The sequence below is a fragment of the Elephantulus edwardii genome, unplaced genomic scaffold (genome assembly GCF_000299155.1).
Source record: "Elephantulus edwardii isolate Elephantulus edwardi_28Jun2011 unplaced genomic scaffold, EleEdw1.0 scaffold00254, whole genome shotgun sequence".
NCBI classification, from domain to species: Eukaryota; Metazoa; Chordata; class Mammalia; order Macroscelidea; family Macroscelididae; genus Elephantulus; species Elephantulus edwardii.
In genome coordinates this window covers 3,121,623-3,142,726 of record NW_006400004.1, presented here as the reverse complement: position 1 = coordinate 3,142,726, position 21,104 = coordinate 3,121,623, and the positions used below count along the sequence as shown (strand labels likewise).

The 21,104-nt window shown below is 37.8% G+C and overlaps 1 protein-coding gene across 1 annotated transcript in view; it reads right to left on the bottom strand.

The window, feature by feature from the left end:
• Window positions 1–2,331: 2,331 nt before the first annotated feature.
• The window catches only part of PPWD1 (peptidylprolyl isomerase domain and WD repeat containing 1), a 36,295-nt gene continuing 17,522 nt past the window's right edge, over window positions 2,332–21,104 (bottom strand). The window contains exons 8-11 of the mRNA XM_006899381.1: window positions 14,118–14,299; window positions 9,872–9,953; window positions 7,584–7,766; window positions 2,332–2,475 (exon numbers count right to left, since the gene is read on the bottom strand). Coding sequence (XP_006899443.1) covers window positions 2,332–2,475; window positions 7,584–7,766; window positions 9,872–9,953; window positions 14,118–14,299 — 591 coding nt within the window. The remainder of the gene's footprint in view (window positions 2,476–7,583; window positions 7,767–9,871; window positions 9,954–14,117; window positions 14,300–21,104) is intronic.

Below are 21,104 nucleotides of genomic sequence, written 5' to 3'. Positions count from 1 at the left end.
GAGACAGTGCGATTGGCACAGGACAGAGCGGAGTTTAGGGCTGTTGTACATAGGGTCGCTATGAGTCGCAGGCGACTCGACGGCACATAACAACAACAACGTTCCATTACTAGGAGTATATCCCAAAGAAATTAGAAGTGAGAAACAAGTGAGATTTAAGAAAAAATTATTATTATGTGTGTACCATCAAATCAGATCCGACTGGTACAGGAGGAGATTACCCCTCCTTTTCCAGCAGAGCATCTGGTAGATTCGAACTCCTCACTTCTGGGATTGCAGTGCAGCTTCTTGCCACTAGGCCACCAACGCTAGCCACAAATGGAGATTTTTACACCCGTGTTCATAGCAGTGTTATTCACCATCACAAAAACCTAGGAAAAAACTCAGACTGAATGGATTGAGAAATTGTGGTACATTCACATAATACTATGCAGCACTCAGGAGCAATGATTTTGAAAAATACTGTGTAACTTGGGAGAGGCTGGAGAGCATTATGCTGCGTGAACTAATGCGGTCTCATAAGGACAAATACTGCATAAGACCTTATTGTAAAAATAGAAGGATAACTAGTAGAACGAATGAGAACTCAAGGGGAAGACTAAGGATAGGTAGGGGCAAAACTACAGGCTGCACAGTTTGGTGGATGGAGGGAGGGGGGCAAGTAAATGGGAAGGATTTGGACAAAAGTATAAGATAATGATGGGCAAGGTCCAATGATGATTCATTTTATAAAACATAATGCATGAGAATGATTGTATGAAACACAATGTGAATGAAGAGTAGTATGTATAGAACTTTGTAAGCAAACGAACTTGGGAGAAGCCCCCAAACTCAAAATACCACAAGAAAAGATCTCACACAAAAGCTCTTTCCCGTTGTCAGTGAATTGGAATTGGCTTACAGGTAACCCTCTAGTGAGTTTTCATGGAAGAGATGATCTGTGTCTGCTCTGGAGTTAGTGGTGAATCTTAATTGCCTAACTTTGGATTGGCAACAGAACTCCTTGCCACTAGTCTATAAGGAAGATCAAAGAAGAATGAATGCATTTCAATTATGGTGCTGCCAGAGAATGTTCCCCCCCCCCAATATTCAAAGCACTTTATTGCAGATCTAGGAGGGCAGAGAGACCCTTCACAAAACAGCTTCCTATTAAATTATTTTTAATTTTTATTACTATTTAATATTTTAAGTGTTTCTAATACTTTTTTTACCCCCCCCAAAAAAGGAATACACAGAATCACTAACAAAACGAATTTGTTTACACCAAAAAATTTCAGTAAGTACCATATGAACAAGTGCCAATGTTAATTAAGGAAGAATTACAAGCAGCACTGGCCCTGGCAAAAGAAATAATGCCCCAGGAATCGATGGAATATCAATTGATAATGTTCCAACTAACACATGCAGCCCTGGACCTCCTCACCAGTCTATGCCAGGAAATTTGGAGCCCAGCTGCTTGACAAACTGTGTGGAAGAGGTGCACATTTGTTCCCATTCCTAAGAAGGGCGATCCAACTGAATGTGGAAATTATCTAACAATATCATTAATATCACATGTAAGCACTGTGCCTTGAGAGAATTGCCTTAAGTTTGAGCTGGGTTTAGAACTGAAGTATACTGAAGATGTATTATACCATGAAACAAAGTACAAAAAGACATGCTGTATTTTGTAGACCTAAAAAAGGGTTAAATTATAGTGGAAAACAATGAGATAATAAATGAACTTACATACAAAACAATAACACAAGTATTTATTTATTTATTCAGATTCTTATTTGAAAGACTGTTCATTATTGAACAATTTCATATTTATGACCAAAGAGAATTTGTTTATTAAGTAAAGCTTTACTTACCACTGCTTACTACTTAATGCTGAAAAGAAAGACAAAACTAATTGCATGATTTACAAGTTATAAGAGAAAATAAATTATGTATGGCCATAGAACTTACTATTTTGCATAATGGATTAAAGAAAATACACCATGAGGTATGTGGAAAGCTTTTAAAAAGTTACAAAAGTGATGTAAACCACTATAACTGATATAATTTTGAGTCTCATTAGAAATTGTCTTTAAGGAACACTTTATACCTGCATTTAGTCCATTTAAGATGAGAAACACTGTTAAGAAAAATCAAAGGCAGAGTCTTTTAAAAATGGCTTTTAATGAAAAATATAAAAACACTCTTATAACATGATTCATGTTTAGCAAGTTTTAGTTTCTTAGTGTAAATTAATAATGAAAAATAAAAATTCCTTGAAACATGATTTGTTTTTCAAGCCTTAGAGCTTTCTTAATGTAATTTATCTTTTTACAAATTCAATGAAGTGTCTTATTTGATGGTAATATTTATGATGCTGACATCTTCATAAGGTTTATCTGTTTTGGGATTAACTTTGACATTGGAGATCCTCTGTACAACTTCCATGCCTTTAGTTACTCGTCCAAATACTGTGTGCTTATTATCAAGCCAAGGCTGTATTGGAAAATAAAGAGAAAAATCTTGGTAAATTTACATTTCTAAAACAACATCTTAAAATAACATCTTGTGGTTGAACATATGCTTCATTTTAGTATTCAGTTTAATTTCACTTAGCTTTTTAAAATGCAATTTCCATGCTTAAATGACAAAACTGTAAACAGTAAGATAGTTATATTGTTGTTAGGTGCTATCAAGTTGACTACAACTCTTAGCAAACCAATGAACAGATCTGAACCTTGTCCTATCCTGTGACATCCTCATGATCTCTGCCGTATTTGAACCCACTGTTCTAGTTACCTTTTTTTTTTTTAAAAAAAAAAATTATTATATTTGTGTGTGTGCGTCAAATTGGTTCTGAGTGGTACAGGAGGAGATTGCCCCTCCTTCTCCAGCAGAGCATCTGGTGGATTCAAACTGCATACTTCTGGGACTGCTGTGTAACTTCTTGCCACTAGGCCACCAGAGCTCCCTTGTTCTAGTCACTCTTATCAGTCCATCTCTTTGGATGTTGTCCTCTGTTTCTGACACCTTTATCTTTCCCAGCATGTCTTTTCCCAAAGATTTGTCCCTCCTGATAACGTGCCCAGAGTATGTGAAGTGAACATTTACCATTTTGCCTCTATGATTGAAGGATCAAAATTTTTAATTAAATGTTATTATACACATAAAGGTATAGTATTGTTGTTGTTAGGTCCCGTAGAGTCAAACATGACTGATATAGTGACCCTATGAACAAAAGATCTGCATCATCCTCACACTTTCTTTTTTTTATAAATTTTTTTTCTTTTTAAATCATTATTTTGTGTGTGTGTCTGTGTACCGTCAGATCAGATCTGACTGGTACAGGAGGAGATTGTCCCTCCTTTCCCAGCAGAGCATCTGGTGGATTCAAACCATGCATCTCTGGGATTGCAGTGCAGTTTCTTGCCACTAGACCACCAGAGCTCCCCCTATCCTCACACTTTCTGACACACAAGAGCCTATTGCAGCAGTTACTGTGTCAGTCAGTCAACCTGGTTGAGAGTACCCAACATCATGTCCTCCAAGGAACAGCACCTTCTAGCAACATGTCAAAGTATATGAGGTGAAACCTCATCATTCCTGCCTCCAAAGAGCACTCCAGCTGCAGCATCTCTAAGACATATCTGTTCTCTTGGCTGTCCATGAGATGTTCAGTGCTCTTCTCCAATACCACAGCTCAAAGGGTTCTATTCTTTTTTTGTCATCCTTATTCACTGTCTGGGGCTTAGATGCATAGCTAGTAATCAGAAATACTATGGCCTGAATCAGATGCACCTCAGTCCTCAAACTGACATCACTACTCCTCAAAAATACGGAAAGGTCCCTAGCTGCAGATTTTCCCAGTGCAATGTGTTTCCTTATTTCCTGACAGTATAATAACATTTAATTAAAAATTACTACTTAAAGGTATCTTTATAGAGATGAATTACTACTTAAAGGTATCTTTATAGAGATGAATGTCAAAGGAGACTGAAAATTGTAGTAGTGTTGAGAAGCCAAAACAAAGGGAAGGGATGCAGAAGTAAGACATGAAAAGATGTCCAAGAGCAACTTTGTCAGTAGAGACCTTTATGTAAATATATGTTAGAACAGACCTTGAAAACTGCAGTAGAACACTGAGAAGCAAAAGCAGAAGGCTGAAATGCCAAAGTAAAAGAGATCATCAAGTCATGAGTTGCAGTGCTGAGAGATACTATGGGAAAAATCTTGAATGATCAAAGAATCATCAAAAAGACTGAAAAAATACACAGTCCAAAGTAGCCATTGTACCAAAGAGAATTCAGGAAGTATTGTAAGAACAAGAGCCAGTAGTAAGAAATAACAGATGCATCTCTGGACATGATCACTAGTTTGTGACAAGAAATTTTTAAGATAGCCACGTGGCTGACTCACTAGAGGAGATCCATATTTGTTCCCATCCAAGAAACACGATCCAACAGAATATGAAAATTATCTAATAATATCATTAATATCACACACAAGCAAATTCTTGCTGAAGATCAGCCTAAAATAGCTAGATCAGTACATTGACAGAAACCCACCAGAAGTTCAAGCTGGATATAGAAGAGGCATGACATCAGGGTTATCATTGCTGATGTCAATGAATCTTGGCTAAAAGAGAATTCCAGAACACGGTCTCTTGTGCTTTATTGATTATGCACTTGATCATAACAAACTGTGGTTAACACTGAGAAGAATGGGAATCTAAGAACACTTAATTATGCTCATACAAAAGTAGACCAAGAAACTTGTTTGAACAGAAGAAAGGAACAATGTATGGCTTAAAACCAACAAAGGTGTGTCAGAGACGTATCCTTTCTCCATACATCTTGAATTTGTATGCAGAACAAATCATTTGTGAATCTAGACTGAAGACTCTGGCATCAGGATAGGAGGTAGACTCATCAACAACCTGTGTTATGCAGGCTCTTGCGACCTTACTTGCTGAAAGGAAGTACTTGAGGCACTTGTTGCTGAAGATCAAAGGCTACAGTTTTCAGTATGGATTACATCTCAACATCAAGAAAACAAAATCCTTATCACTGGATAACATCATGATTGATGCAGAAAAGACTGAAACTGTCAATGATTTCATCTTGGATCCATAATCAACATGCTTAGCACCAGCAGTTAAGAAACCAAAGGATGTATTGCATTGGGAAAGTCTGCTGTGAAGGACTTCTTAAAAATACTGAGGAACAATGATGCCAGGTTACAGACTAAGATGCACTTGATTCACATCATGATCTTTTTAAAGCACGGTATATTTGAGAGCTCAGCAGTGCATACGAATGACAGAGGAATTGATGTCTTTGAGTTGTGAAATTGGAGAAAAGTATCAGATATACCATAGGCTGTCAAAAGAACAGATATGTCTTAGAAAAAGTTCAGGTAAGAGTGCTCCTTTAGAGGGAAGGATGATGAAACGCTGGGTCTGTTGTTAGGAGGTGCTATTCTTTAGGAAGAGACATCATGCTTGGAAAAGTGGAGAGAAAAACCCTAAGCAAGATGGACTGACACAGTGACTGCAGAAATAGCTCAAACATGTCAGAGATGATGAGAATAGTGTAGGACAAGATATGGTTCTGATCTCTTGTTCTGAGGGTCATTATAAGTTGTACTTGATTTGACGTTACCTAACGACAACCACAACAACATTGAAGTATGTTATTGTCATGTGCTATCGAGTCACTTGCAACTCATAGTGACCCTTTGTGCAACAAACCTAAACCCTGCTCTATCCTGTGCCAATCTTATTATCTCTGACTTCTTAACCTTCAGACCAAAGGGAATTAGATGCTTGTTAAGATACTTTTTATTGCTTAAAGGGCTATGGCTCAGGCATTAAATGTGCTCTACAGGGATCCTACCTGAACCACTAAAAGGTAACATGGATTCAGTAAGATTTTGGTTGTGCAGACTTCTTTCATTTTGTCCCTATAATAGTTTAAAGGTCCAAATTTTTGTAGCACAGGCCCATGAAGCTGGTAAGGCAGAAGACAGACAAGGTACATTTATTCAGACTTTTTCAGGATTCTGCTGCTACTCAGGTGGACCAGGTAAGCTCAGCTCCCTCCATCTACTACTGCTTTCCTAGCCACAGCCCCTTCCTCAGCCTTTGGGTTTTTTGTCAGCAGCTTAATAAAACCAATCAAAACCAAAACAACAAAGTTGCAGCTGCAGTAGCAAGCACAAGTAGAAGTTTGCAACTTTAATAGTTGTTTGCACAATATATAAACCACAAAAGGTATTTCATACAATGCATCATGCATTTTAACTAGCACAAAGCTATCCTGTAATCATCTAATCCTTAAATTATGAAAAGGAGAAACAGCAGGCACAGAGATATAAACCCCAATTAATAGTAGCCAAGTTAAGGTATTAAGAATCACAATCCGCTATATTACTTTTTCCAAGCATTGCTTTGCCAAGTAAAAATGATTTGACAGTTTTACATTTTCCCCTCTACTTTCACATTGTTATATATAAAATGATTGCAGCACCATGATAGATGGAGAAGAGATTTAGCAATTACAGCTTGCTCAGCTCCAAAATCAACACTCTTGGCACCAGCAATCAGGAAATTAAAAGATGAATCGCATTAGGTAAATCTGCTGTCAGGGATCTTTCTAGAGTAGTGAGAAGCAACAATGTCAGTCTAGGGAATAAGATGCGCCTACTCCAGGCCACGGTCTTCTCAATTAGTTGCTATGCTTTTAGTTGTGCTGGAGAAGATTCTTAAACATACCATGGACTGCCAAGAAAACAAACAAGTCTGTCTTGGAGAGGGTGAAGCCAAGTCTCTCCTTGGATGCTAGGATTTTGAAGCTCCGTATCACATACTTTGGGCACATGGCCAGGAGAGACCAGTCCTTGGAAAAGGACATCATGCTCTGAAGGGTGGAGGGACAGCGCAGGAGAGGAAGACCCTGGATCAGCTGGACTGATACAGTATCTGGGGCAATGGGGGTTGGTGTGTCAGAATTAGTGAGACTGGCTCAGGACAGCGATGGGTACATAATAGGGTTCCATATGTTGTAGGCAACTCAATGACACATAACAATGAAAACATACTATATTGGTTGTTTTTTATTTAAGCCTCTTGTTCAAGAGTCAACAAGACCTTGGGGAGGGCCTTTGTATTTAAAAGTTGGTTGTTACTGTATTTTGGAGAAACATTCTTCTTAGTGGTACAGCGCTCTTCTGTTAATATGCTGTACTGAGGTAACCTGGGGTTACTGTGATGTTGAACCTTGTGCCACTGGAGTGGCAAATGCCATCACGGTTACCCATGGTGGACCAGAGTTTGGTGGAACTCCCAGTTAAAGTCAGGTTTGGAAGCAGGAGTGACATCCACTTCCTAAACAACCTTCCTCTTGAAACTTGATGAACTTTGATAAATGACAATAGTTACAGAAAGGCTTTTGGCCTTTTGTTGATAGGGTTGCTATGAGTCGTGCTCGACTCGATGGCAATCAATAACAGTAATAAATATACAGAAAATAATGCAGCTCTCTTCAATTAATTCTTTCTCAGATCACAGAGTATAGTTCTCTGCATTAAAGTGCTTCTATACTTACCGTTGGTACTACTGTTACGAAAAACTGAGATCCATTACTGTTTGATCCAGCATTGGCCATGCTGAGTGTATATGGTCTGTCATGCCATAATGTTGAATGAAATTCATCTTCAAATTCTCCTCCCCATATGCTTTCTCCTCCCATACCAGTACCTGTTGGGTCTCCAGTCTGAATCATGAAGCCCTTAATGCAAAGTATAAAAAAAGCATATTAAACTGTGCTTTTCTACATATTTTTTGATGTTTTCTTTATTTTTTTCCCCCTTAATGCTCTGTTTTTTGTGAAATCTTTAACACTATAAAGTGACTTGAGTAAGCCCTTAGTTTAATTTGGATGAATGCACTTAAAAACTACCATAATTTCAGTTATATAAGTATACAAAGGTACCATGTATTGATTATTTATACATATATATGGCTATACATATACATACGTGTATAAGTATGTATCAATAGAGTACACACATATACACGCATATAAATTTTTTCTTGATATATCTAAAATCAGTTACTTCTGTAATTCTTTTTATACTGTATGTTGTTGTTGTGTATAACTGAGTCATAACCCACCCATAGCTGACCCTCTAGAGGGTTTTCAGAGGCAGTTAATCACACAGGAGGAGATCGTCCATCCTTCTCCCGAGGAGGAGTTCCCGAGGAAGAACTGGTGGATATGAAGCACATGCCTGCAGGATTGCAGTGCAGTCAGTTTCTCACCACGAGGCCACCAGAGCTCCCTTATATACTGTGTAGTAAGTCTAATGTAATGTGCAAGAAATGTGTTTATTTTTAGGGAGCTCTGGTGGCCTAATGGCAAAAGGCTGCACTGCAATCCCGGAGGTACGCAGTCCAAATCCACCAGATGCTCTGCTGGAGAAGGAGGGACAATCTCCTCCTGTACCAGTCAGATCCGAATTGACGGTACACACACACAAAAAATAATAAGATAAAAAAAATTAAAAAAGAAAAGAAAGAAATGTGTCTATTTTTAATTCAGAATCAATTACTTCTTTGCCCTTTACTGCCTTTCATTTAAGCACTCTTACATTCATACCCCTTTCTTTCCTATCAACTGAGTTCCTCAGGGCATAAAAAAAAAACCTAAACAAACAACAAACCCATTCAGTGGGCTTCAGGAGTAGCCATTCTTCTAAGGGAATCTAGGGGATGCCCTGACCCTGCTGATAAGGCCATTTCTCTTATTAACATTTCACCAGTCATTTGTGGAATGTCTCCCTAATAATGTTTTGCTCTCTGCCCATTAAAATGTAGACCCTTAATTCTTTATCACAGTTATTACCTCTTTTTGCCCTAGTGTTTCCCCTATCTGACCCTCAATTTCCTGCATACCTTGGATTTCCTGAACCACATCACTAATTAATTTAGTGCCAAAATACCTATCTTCTTCCACAGAGTAGGCCTTCCCCTACAGCTGACACACTGAATCTGAACTTCTAGCTTCCTAAATGGAAAGAATAAATTTATTAAGACAATCCACTTTAATGTGATACCTGTGTTTTAACAACAGTAGATAACTAAGGTAAGCTAATAAATAAAAGGTTGGCAATTTGAACTTAACAGCTGTTTGCTTTTTGGGCAAAAGATGAAACAAGTGTGTTCCTGGTAAGATTTAGTATTAGAAAGCCAATGGAGGATTACCATGAGTCAGAATTGACTGGAGCTGCCTAAAGTAGCCCTGCTGGTATTGTGCTAAAGCACTTAGTTGTTAACTGAAAAGTTGGCAGTTTTATCAGCTCCTTTGTGGGAGAAAGAAGTGGAGGTCTGCTTCCATGAAGATGAACAGCCTTGGCAATCCTAGAAGGATCAAAACCCTACTCTGCTTATTGGGATTGCTATATAAGTTGGAATTGGAGTTAGTTGCTCCTCCTGTGTGATGAACTGCTGCTGAAAACCTGCCAGAGGGTCAGCTATGAGTCAGTTCTCCCTTAACAGTACACAATTAAAAAAAAATCATTCTATTCTTCCTGCTCTTCTTGGTTTAATATTCATGACTATTCATTCTTCTGTTGGCTTTCATAATCCATTTTCCTCCCACCCCCACCCCATTCCTTTTTACTAAACTGGTGAGTGTGATGGAACAGGCTAAACCTCTTATACAATGTGTGTTAGCGCCTGTTGTCACTTCTGACTTATGGCAACCTTATATATAAGAGAAAGAATTGTTGCATAGCCCTGTAGCATCTTCAGTGGACTATTTGAGAGCTAAATTTTTATTGAGTGCTAAATTATTATTAATGACTTAAATAATAAGAAATGTGCATAACCTACCTTAATGATACGATGAAATGTATGCCCGTTATAATAACCATTTCTGCTGTGAACACAGAAGTTTTCCACTGTCTTTGGGCACCTAATAAGATATAAGTTAAAAACATGAAACCTATCCAAAGTACCTTACCATTTTCTTTGCAGTTCTATTTTAGTCCCCTGTGAATATTTTAGGATAGTTTGGTTTTTTTTTTTCCAAAACCTTGTTAAATCTCAGGACAGGCAAACTTTGAAAATAATTAAAAGTTGGTGTGTAATGTTGAGTCAGGACCAATTCATAGCTGACCCTCCAGCGAGTTTACAGCGGGAGTAAAGTGCCGGGAAGGAGACTGCCCAACCTTCTCTTGCGAATCAGTCAGTGGATTTAAACCAAACACCACTGAATTGGCAGTGCAATTTCTTACCACTAAGCCCCCAGAGCTCCCTATATAAACAGTAGTATATTTTTAAATTTAATAGGTTTAGATTATAATTGTATATTACATTTAAGTTTAACAGTAATTGTAGGGTTTTGGTGGTTTTTACTCTTGCTGTGTGCTGTCAAGTCAGATCTGACTGGCACAGGAGGAGACTACCCATCCTTCTCCAGTGAACCACGTGCCTTCAGGATTGTGGTACAGCTTCTTGCCACTAGGCCATGAGAGCACCCTCAATTTATAGGTTGTAAAGTCATTTATCAGTTTGAAAAAAATATAACCATAGCAGGTAAATATATATGGGTTTACTACACATAGTGAAATAACTTTCTCAAAAACATAATTTTCTTATAAAAGCAATGTTGTAGTGCAGTGGCACATTCCAGGATGAGAAGTAATTTAGTAAACTTTATTAATTACCCCTAAATTTAGTAAACTTTATTAATAAATTTAATACACTTTAAATGACAATCACAAACTCAAGTAATAATCTTTCTTAATATTCATTCACTCACTCATTTAGCAGATGGCACAACCTTGCTTACAGAAAATGAAAAAGTACTTTCGCTTGAAGCACTTGCTGCAAGATCAAAGACTACAGACTTCAATATGGATTACATCTCAATATCAAAAACATAGAAATTCTCACCACTGGACTAATAGGCAACATCATGATAGATGGAGAAAAGACTGAAGTTGTCAACCATATCATTTTACTTGGATCCATAATCAATATCCATGGTAACAGCAGTCAAGAAATCAAAAGATGAGCTAGACTGGAGAAATCTGCTGTCAAGGATCTCTCCAAAGTAGAAAAGAGCAATGCTGTCAGTTTAAAGAAAAAGATATGACTGATCCAAGCCATGGTCTTCTCAGTTACATGCTATGCATCTGAAAGTTAGACAATGACTATGGATGAGAGAAGACCCGATGCCTTTGAGCATTGAGGTAGTAGAGAAGAGTACTGAAAATCCTGATTACCAAGAGAACAAATAGGTCTTAGAGAAAGTAAAACAAAGGTGCTCATTGAAGGCATTTCACCTCACATGCTTTGGCCACACTGTTAGGAGGAGCCTTTTGTTGATGAAGGACATCATGCTTTGAGAAGTGGAAAGTCAGTTTAAAAGAAGAACCTGATCAAGATGGACTGACACAAGATGGTGACCATCACAGTGGGCTCAACTATCACGGAGATGGTGAGGATGGTATGAGTTCACTATTACAAAAGCTAAACAAAGATGAAGAGATTGAGATTGTTCACAGCTTCAGTTTGCTCGGCTCCACAGTCAACACTCTTGGCACCAGCAGTCAGGAAATCAAAAAGCGTATCGTGATGGGAAAGTTTGCTGTTAGGGACCTCTCTAAAGTACTCAGGAGCAACAGTGTCTCTCTGGAGACTAAGGTGCGCCTGATACAGGCCATGGTCTTTGCAATCACTTGTTATGCATCAGCGAGTTGGACAATGACTAGGGAGGACAGAAGGAGAGTGGATGCTTTTGAGCTGTGGTGCTGGAGAAGGGTACTGAATGTACCATGGACTGCCAGGAAAACAAACAGATTCATCTTGGAGAGGATAAAACCAAGCTACTCCTTGGAGGCAAGGATTCTGGGGCTTCGTCTGACATACTTTGGACATGTTGCCAGGAGGGATGGGTCCTTGGAGAGGGACATCATGCTTGGGAGGGTGGAGGGGCAGCGCAGGAGGGGAAGACCCTCTATGAGATGGATTGATTCGATGACTGGGGTAATCGGGATGGGTGTGTCAGAGGCAGTGCGTTTGGCGCAGGATAGAGCAGGGTTTAGGGCTGTTGTGCATAGGGTCGCTATGAGTCGAAAACGACTCGACGGCACATAACAACAACAACAACAACAAACAAAGATTTACATATAAGGAAAAGAATCATTCTTAGATGATTATTAGAGATGAGAAAGGAAGGAGAAAGGATTAAAAATTGTTAAGTAAGAAACAGATATAAAGATGGATGAAGGAAAAGGCAATATACAATAAAGAGATGATCAGTACAGTTTAGGCATGTAGAGACACCCAAGAAATACTGTCGACGAAAGTAATTACATAAACTTATAATATTAGCAATAATAAACACTGATCTGTAAGAGGATATACAGGCAGATAGGTAAGGCAAACACATGGACAAGTGAAAAGGACAACATCCATGATCAAACACAGATCTGGCAGATGGTCACCCTATATTCTTATTTCTATATGCTGTGTGTGTGTGTGTGTGTGTGTGTGTGTATATATAAATAAATTAAAGCAGAGCCAACAAGGGAAAGTCTGGAAGCTAACACCCTGAGTTGCTGGTCTTAGTGCCTCTGGGCCTTAATCTTGAGGACATCAAAGTCAACTGGCATAGCACAGTCCACAATGACCAATGTTCTACATTCTACTTTGGTAGTAATGACTGAGGTTATAAAACTCTCTAGGAAACCATCTAAGGTGTAACTATTGCTCTCTTCCTGTTCAAAACAAAAAAGAAAAGCAAGGATGTACTGAAACATTTAGTCCGAGAACTAATGAGCTATGCAAACCTCAACTTCGATGACCTTCAACTGATCATGATTTCAAGACCAAGTTCAAGTTCCAAGACCAGAACTTAGTGCCTGGCTTCCACTGCACTGTACTCCCAAAGGGACCATACTTCTAGAAGACCTGGATAAAGTAAGAGAAAATGTGGAACAAAACTCAAAATCTTAAAAAAAGGCCAGGCTTCCTAGTCTGATAGTCTACTGGAATCTCAGAAATTATGGTTCTTAGTCATCCTTTGAACCTGGAACAAAATTCACCTTTCAGCCAAACAATATACAGGTATAGAAAGGAGGCATTCAGTCTATTGAATAACCAAAAGAGTAGTATTTGCATAAGGACAAAGTCTAGAAGGCAAAAGGGGTAGGATAGAAGGATAAATGGAAATGAGAATTACAGGGAGGAAATGAAAATGTTATTACATTGTAAGCATACTAATCAATGCTATAAAACAAGATGTCTATGGATGGTTGAATGTGAAACCAAACTGCTTTGTAAACTTTCACATCACAATATTTAAAATGGAGGAAAAAGTGTATCTTATACCAAGTACATCAGGAAACAGATTTACTAGTAGTAATGAACTCTTGATATGAGATTGTCCAGGAGTATAACTGCCTCACCTTTTATTCAGTGCCAAGAAGTATAATGATAGAAACATTCACTTTCAAAATACACAAGTACTTTTAAGTAAAGATAGTGTAAGAGATGTTGCCATGTGGACTAAAGAATCAAAGATATTCACTGTATTTGGCATTGCCTGTTCATTTTGCAGTTTTAAAACTGTTTACTTTTTTCAGCTTCCTACCACATTTTTACATTGCCTATGATAGTTTCAGGAGAAATGGAAAAAAAACAAAAATCCTTTGTGGATTTTAACTCTAGACTTTGCAAAGCCTGTTTCTTTTCTTTCACACTTAGTAAGTAAAAATGGTGTCACCTTAATAAAGACCCTAAGTTTTAATTTGAATTCATTTTTAGACTGTATAGCTACTGAAACAAAAGAGTGAGCAAATAGATGTCTAGCAAATATCAGGAAGGATAAGAATTATCCTTTTAAAGATTTACTTTCAGAGGAAATAAGTAAGTCATGAGTAATCGTAATTTACATTTATACATTATAGTTTATACCTGCACCATCATAGTTAATATATTTTGTTCTCCAAATAAACCCAGGAAATGTGCATGCTGCATATGAGTTTCTCATTTCCTAGGGAGAAAATAATTATTGGAAAAATACACATTTACATTGGTATTTATTTAAGACAACAAAAATAGTACATACTCAACAGGAAAAAGTTTGATATGAATGTCCCCCATGCTCGTGTGGATAATGGCACTGTCTGAAACTCGTTTGGGTCCTTCAGCTTGAGTAGCTGCCATGACTTCTTCTTTAGAAGGTTTTTCATTAAAAACATCTCGGTCAGAATCTGCACTTTTTGTATCTTCTGGTTCTCGTTTGGTAAACTCAAAAAGGAAAATAAAAAGTGAGTTAATTGAGATTTTTCATCTGGTGATAATTTGTAAATAAGAAAATTTCATTTCTAATAAAGTTTTTAATACATTAGTAACTCACATCAGAATAAACCCTTTTCCAGGAGTGATTTCCCACCCTAGGATACATGAGGCAGTTGAATTATATTTGTCTGCTATGAAAAGAATGTTGTTGTTATTGTTATGTGCCGTCAAGTTGCCCGCAACTCATAGCGACCCTATGTACAACAGCCCTAAACCCTGCTCTATGCTGTGCCAATCGCACTGCCTCTGACACACCCATCCTGATTGCCCCAGTCACTTAATCAATCCACCTCATAGAGGGCCTTCCCCTCTTCTGCCGTCCCTTCACCCTCCCAAGCATGATGTCCCTCTCCAAGGACCTGTCTCTCCTTACAACATGTCCAAAGTATGTCAGACGAAGCCCCAGAATCCTTGCCTCCAAGGAGCAGCCTGGTTTAACCCTCTCCAGGATGTCCAGGATGAATCTGTTTGTTTTCTTGAAAAGAATGATCATATGTAAAAAAAAATGTTTGGTCTCAAATGAGATTTTCTCTTTGGGAATTCTCTTGGCAAGGCATTTAATAAAATATAGTTTTGATAAATATCTGCTTATGTGCCTTAATTTACCATCTAGTACTTACTTTTTTCACAATCAGATTGTGAGTGGAAAATTTCATAAAAATGTTAGCTGTATAAGGAAGCACTGTGAATGATTGTTTCTGTACTTCTTCACATTTATAATAAACCAAATAACATAAAAGTACATCTTAGAGAAAGAAACCTGTGAAAGTTTTTAAATGAATTAGAAACAATATATGTATCTTTGATATATATCACTGTCATGAAATATGTCCCCTGAAAATATGTGTTTTCTTAGGTGGGCCATGACTCTCAGTGTTTTGAATGTAATGATGTAATATTACATTACAGTAGAAGTTATATAAAGTCCCATTTTCTGATAAGAAAATCTGCTGTAAGAGTTTTAAAAGTATGATGAAACACTCTAATCTGGATGCAACACAAGGGGAATCTCCCTAAGGTGTGGCCTGTTATACCATTTAGCTTACAAATGATAAAAGGACAGAGAGGTGAGTAGATATTGGGGGACCTCAGTACCACCAAGGAAGATATCAGGGGGTAAGTTGTATACTTTCAACCCAGTTTTCTGCACTGTAAAACTCCTAGAACCAAGTGACATAAAAAGAGGAAGTAGTACCCTGCAGCCAGCACCCTCAATTTGAAATTCTATACTTAAATCTATACAAGATCAATTACTAATTAATCTTCTAAACTTTGAGAATCTTAACTACATCTCAACATCAAGGAAAAAAACCCCACACACCTCATTACTGACCAAATAGGCAACATCATGATAGATGGACAAAAGACTGAAATTGTCAATGATTTCATTTCACTTGGATCCACAATCAATACCTGTGGCAGCAGCAATTAAGAAATCAAAAGACCTGTTTCATTGGGGGAATCTCTTCAAAGAGCTATGTCAGTTTAAGACTTGTTGTTAGGTGCTGATGAGTTGAGTATGACTCAATGAACAGAGGAACTGAACCATGTATCTAAACCCTGTCCTAACGTGTGCCATCCTCATTATTTCTCACATAGCCAAGTCCACTGCAGCAATCACTCTGTAAATCCATCTGGTTGAGGGTCTTCCTCTCTTTTGCTGACCCTCTACCTTTCCAAGCATGATCTTCCTCTCCAAGGAAGAGCCTAAACATGCCCAAAGTATCTGAGACAAAACTCTATAAGCTTTGCTTCCAAGACGCATTCTGATGCACTTTCTCTAAAATATCTGTTTGTTCTTCTGGCAGTCCATGATATATTTAGTAATCTTTTCCAACACCACAGCTCAAAGGTATCAATTCTTTTTGGGAATGGATTTCTTCTAGTCAGTCAGCCAGGCAGTTGTCTTCCAAATTTCCTGGCACACACTAGTGAGCACAGCCAGGATCCATCTGTTATTTGAAACATGTCTATTTGGTATCCCATAGATTCTTGTGGCCTTATTTTTTTGCCAGTGCCTTCACTGCAGCTTGAACTTTCTTCATTACTCTTAGTTCTTGATCATATGGTTATTGTGTGGAATTGAGTCAAAACTGACTCATAGCTGACCCTCCAGCAGGTTTTCAAGGAATAAATCTCAAAGGAGACTGCCCATCTTTCTTTCATGGGGCAGCTGGTGGTATCTGAATTGTGTGCCTTTTGGGATTGTAGCAGTTTCTTACTATGAGGCCACCGAAGATCTATATGGTACTTCCTGAAATACTTCAGTGTTGGCCAATTCTTTTTACTACAATGATTCTATGTAATCCTCCCATCTTCTTTTAATGTTTCCAGGATCATACAAGATTTTGTCCATAGCATCTCTCAGTATCACATCTAGGCTTAAATTAGTTTTTCAGTTCTTTCAGCTTGAGAAAAGGTTAGTGAATTCTTTCCCTAATTCTAGCTTTTTGCAAATTCCGTTACGTTTTACTTTGTTTTTTTGTTTTGGTTTTTTTTTCAATCTGCCCTTTGAAATCTTTTGCTCAGCTCTTTTATTTCAGCATATCTTCCCTTTGTTTGGCTTCTCGATGCCCAGTGCATCAGAGTGTATTCTAACATTCACATTGGTTTTCTTTTCTCCACTGTCTTTGTAGTGATCTTTTGCTCTCTTCATGGATGATATCCTTGATGTCATCCAACAATTCATCTGGTCATCGATCATTAGTATTCAATATTTCAAACCTTCTTAAGATGATTTGTACATTCAGGTGGGACAGGCGCAAGGTCATATTTTGATTCTTGTGGACTTGTTTTAATTTTCTTCAGTCTCACTTTGAACTTGAGTAACTGATGTTCTGAAATAGGCTTTCTGAAAATCTTGGGAACAATAGAGGAACAGAGGTAGCTATAGTATTAGAAATACAGCCTAGATTGGAAGTCAATCAAAACAAATAACTGCAAACATCCTTTAACAACTAGAACATGGAATGTATGCAGTTTGTATATAGGAAAACTTGAAATTGTAAAAAATGTAATGGAATGAGCATTGACATTCTAAGCATTAGTAAGATGAGTTGGACTGATATTGGCCACTTTGAATCTCACAATCACATGATATACTATGCTGGGAATAAAAACCAGAGAAAGAATTGTGTTGCATTCATAGTTATAAAGGCAATGTCAAGTTCTATCCTGAAGATCAATGTTGTGAGTGACAGAATATTATCCATAAATAGATATGGACAAACTGTTAATATGACTACTATTCAAAGATACTCACCAACAGCTAAAGCCAGAGAGAAGGAAATTGAAGATTTTGATCAAATTTTGTTGTCCAAAATTGACCAAACATACATTCAAGATGTGTTAATTGGTAACTGGTGGACTGTATTGCAAAAGTTGGAAACAGTGACGGAGGAATGGAAGTTGGAAAGTACAGACTCCGTGACAAAAATAAAGAGTAATTGGATTTTTGTGCTCAATGATTTATTCATCGCAAATACTTTTTAAAAAAATACAAATGGCGACTTTACACATGGACCTTACCTGATGGGCTATATAGGAATCATACTGATTAAACTGTAGAAGCGGGAAGCTCAAGATCAGTTAAAAGACTGAGGTACTCTTAATCCAAGCTAAGCTATTTTCAGCTGCTTCCTATATATCTGATAGCTGGACAATGACTAAGGAAGACTAAGGAAAAATCAATGTCTTAAAATTATGGTGTTGCTGAAAAGCATTAAATATAGACTGCCTACAAAACAAACAAGTCTGTCTTTGAGGAAGTTCAGCCAGGGTGCTTCTCACAGGCAAGGATGGTGAAACTTTGTTTCACATAGTTTAGGCATGTTGTCAGGAGGGGTTAGTCTTTGGAAAAGACAGCATACTGGGAATGGCCAGCAAGAAAGGAACACCCTCAATAAGATGGATTGGCACAGTAAGTGTTACAATGGGCTTAAGTGTATCACAGATTGTAAGGATGGTGCAGATAAGGCTAGGTTCTGATCTATTATTCTTAGGGTCACTATGAGTCATAGTCAATTTTATGGCACCTAGCAACAACAACAAATTGAGAGAATAAATTTGTTTGTTAAAACCATCCACTGGTGGTAGTTCTGTTATGGCAACACTAGATAACTAAAAATAGTCATTGATTAATTTTTATGACTAATTTTTAATAATTATTTTTGTTGATTGCCATAGAATTGAGCACGACTCATAGCGACCTTATGAACACAAGGCCTGAAGCCCTTCCACAACCACTGCCATTTATCAAAGTTCACAGAGTTTCCAGAGGCATGCTGTTTAGGAAGTGGATGCCACTCTTGGTACCAGTAAAATGAAGAGATTTCCTTTTCACATAAATTATTACTTTTTAGCAATAACTTTGAAGCTTATAAACAAAATTCTGATCTTAAAAGAGTTTAAGTATTTTAGGTTGAAAGCTTGGTTGCAGTATAGGCATTGTTATTTATCCAATGCTGATAGGGTGTTCTGGCAGTCAGCCCACAGGCAGTTGTGCTACTAAACCAAATGTGATGTTTGATAGTTCAAATCCACTAGTGTATTTGTAGTAGGAGAAAGATGAGCAATCTTCTCCAATGTGATGCAGCGTCCTGAAAACCTGCTGGAAGGTCAGCTATCTGTGAGCTCACTCATGGCAATGAGTTTTAAGTAGACAGACTAGGATCACAGTTGCTTACAATATATTAGATGACTAACTACTCTCTAATAGACCATTTGCCAAACTTGTGGATTTAAGAGTAAAAAAGACATAGTATGTCTTAATGGATTTTTTTACTATTTTGAGAAGGAGATGACAATGTTTGAGACAAAAAGTCACATAATTATTCCAAAAGTCTGACATCTGCTATGATAAAGGAAGCATAAGAGAATCACAAGAAGATTTACTACGCCAAACTTGACAGATAAGGGAAGGATTCAAGCTAAGACCTGAAATACGATTGGAAGTTGATGACAGGGGAAGTAAAGAAGTCAAGAGATACGTGGGAGACAGAATGACTAGGGTATGCAAAACCTCAGAGGGAAAAAAAGAGAACATTTCATCATTGCAAAGTGGGACAAACTTCAGCCAGGTCAATGGCAGCAAGTGATGTAAAATGAAGAAACTTCTTCAAATATAAGGATGTCCAGCTAATGTAGAGAGCAGGGAAGTCCTAAAGGGTTTTAGAAGTTACTGTCATATTTGAGATTTAAAAATTTCTCTAGCTGCATCTGAATGCAAGAACACAGGTCTCTAAACTCCAAATTTTTCTGCCTGGATGGAGTGAGAAGAGTTCTAAATGCAGAAGTTGTCTCAGTTTGAACCAAAGTTAGGTAGAAAGTGGTTTTAGTTACAGTGAAAGAAAAAGAATTCCTTGAAATATATAATTTTATAATGTTGCTACCATAACAAATTTCAAGGTAGCAACATTCTAACATTATAATGGCTGGAAAGTAAAAAAAAAAAAAAGAAAAAGGAAATACATTTAGAGAAGGACACTGTGTGTCTAGCACAGATGAATTATGCTCAAGAGTAAATTCTGAAAAATAATTTTTAAATCCCATGTTGTTGTTAGCTCCCACTAAAGGAGGTGACTACATGCACAACAGAACAAAATGTTAAACGGTCCTGTGACTAGTTATAGATAAGACAACTGTGTTCCATTGGGTTTTCAGTGGCTATTTTTTTGGAAGTAAATTGCCAGGCCTTTCTTCTTAATTATTTTATGTTTGGAAGTTCCACTGTTCAGCATTCTGCTGTTGTTACATGCTATAGAGTCAAAACCGAGTCACAGCTGACCCTCCAGTGGATTTTCAGAGGCAGTAAATCATATAGGAGGAGACTGCCCATCCTTGTCCTGCAGAGGAGATGGTTGGTTCAAACTGCTTGCCTTTGAAATTGTAGAATAGCTTCTTATCACTAGGCCACCAGAGCTCCCTTTTCAGTATTATAGTAACATGCAAACCTCAAAGGACTCATGAAGTGCATTGGTTAGAATCTGAACCCAGACTTTCTGCATGGAACATAAGAATTCTACCACTTAAATCATCAATGCCTTATGCAAGCCCGTTTTGGATGTAAATATAACCACTTACTTATCTATCATATTAGACAATACAAGTAGTTAGAAGGCCCAGTTGAAAAACTTTAAAACAGGATGAACTTCAGAGTAAAGAAATACATAAACTCAAGGCCGAGTTAAAAATTCTACCAGTGTTGGTATTCTTGTTGTTTGATATGCCTTTGAGCTGTGGTGTTGGAGAAGAGTATTGAATATACCATGGGCTGCTAAGAAAATAAACAGGTTCATCCTAGAGAGGGTTAAACCAGAATGCTCCTTGGAGGCAAGGATTCTGAAGCTTCGTCTGACATACTTTGGACATGTTGCAAGAAGGTACCAATCCTTGGAGAGGGACATCACGCTTGGGAGGATGGAGGGACAGCGCAGGAGAGGAACACCCTCTATGACGTGGATTGATTCAGTGATGGGTAATGAGGGTAGGTCAGAGACAATAAGATTGGCAGATGATAGGGCAGAGTTTAGGGCTGTTATACATAGGGTCACTATGAGTTACAGGCAACTGGACGGTACATAACAACAACAATAACAACATTCTTGTTGTTTAGAAAGCCTGATATCACTGCAACATTCTCTTCGGTTTCAGGTACAAGGTAAGGAAATAAATCTCCAACAAAATGGTTGTTGTTGTTGTTATGTGCCGTCGTGTCGTTTCCGACTCATAGTGACCCTATGCACAACAGCCCTAA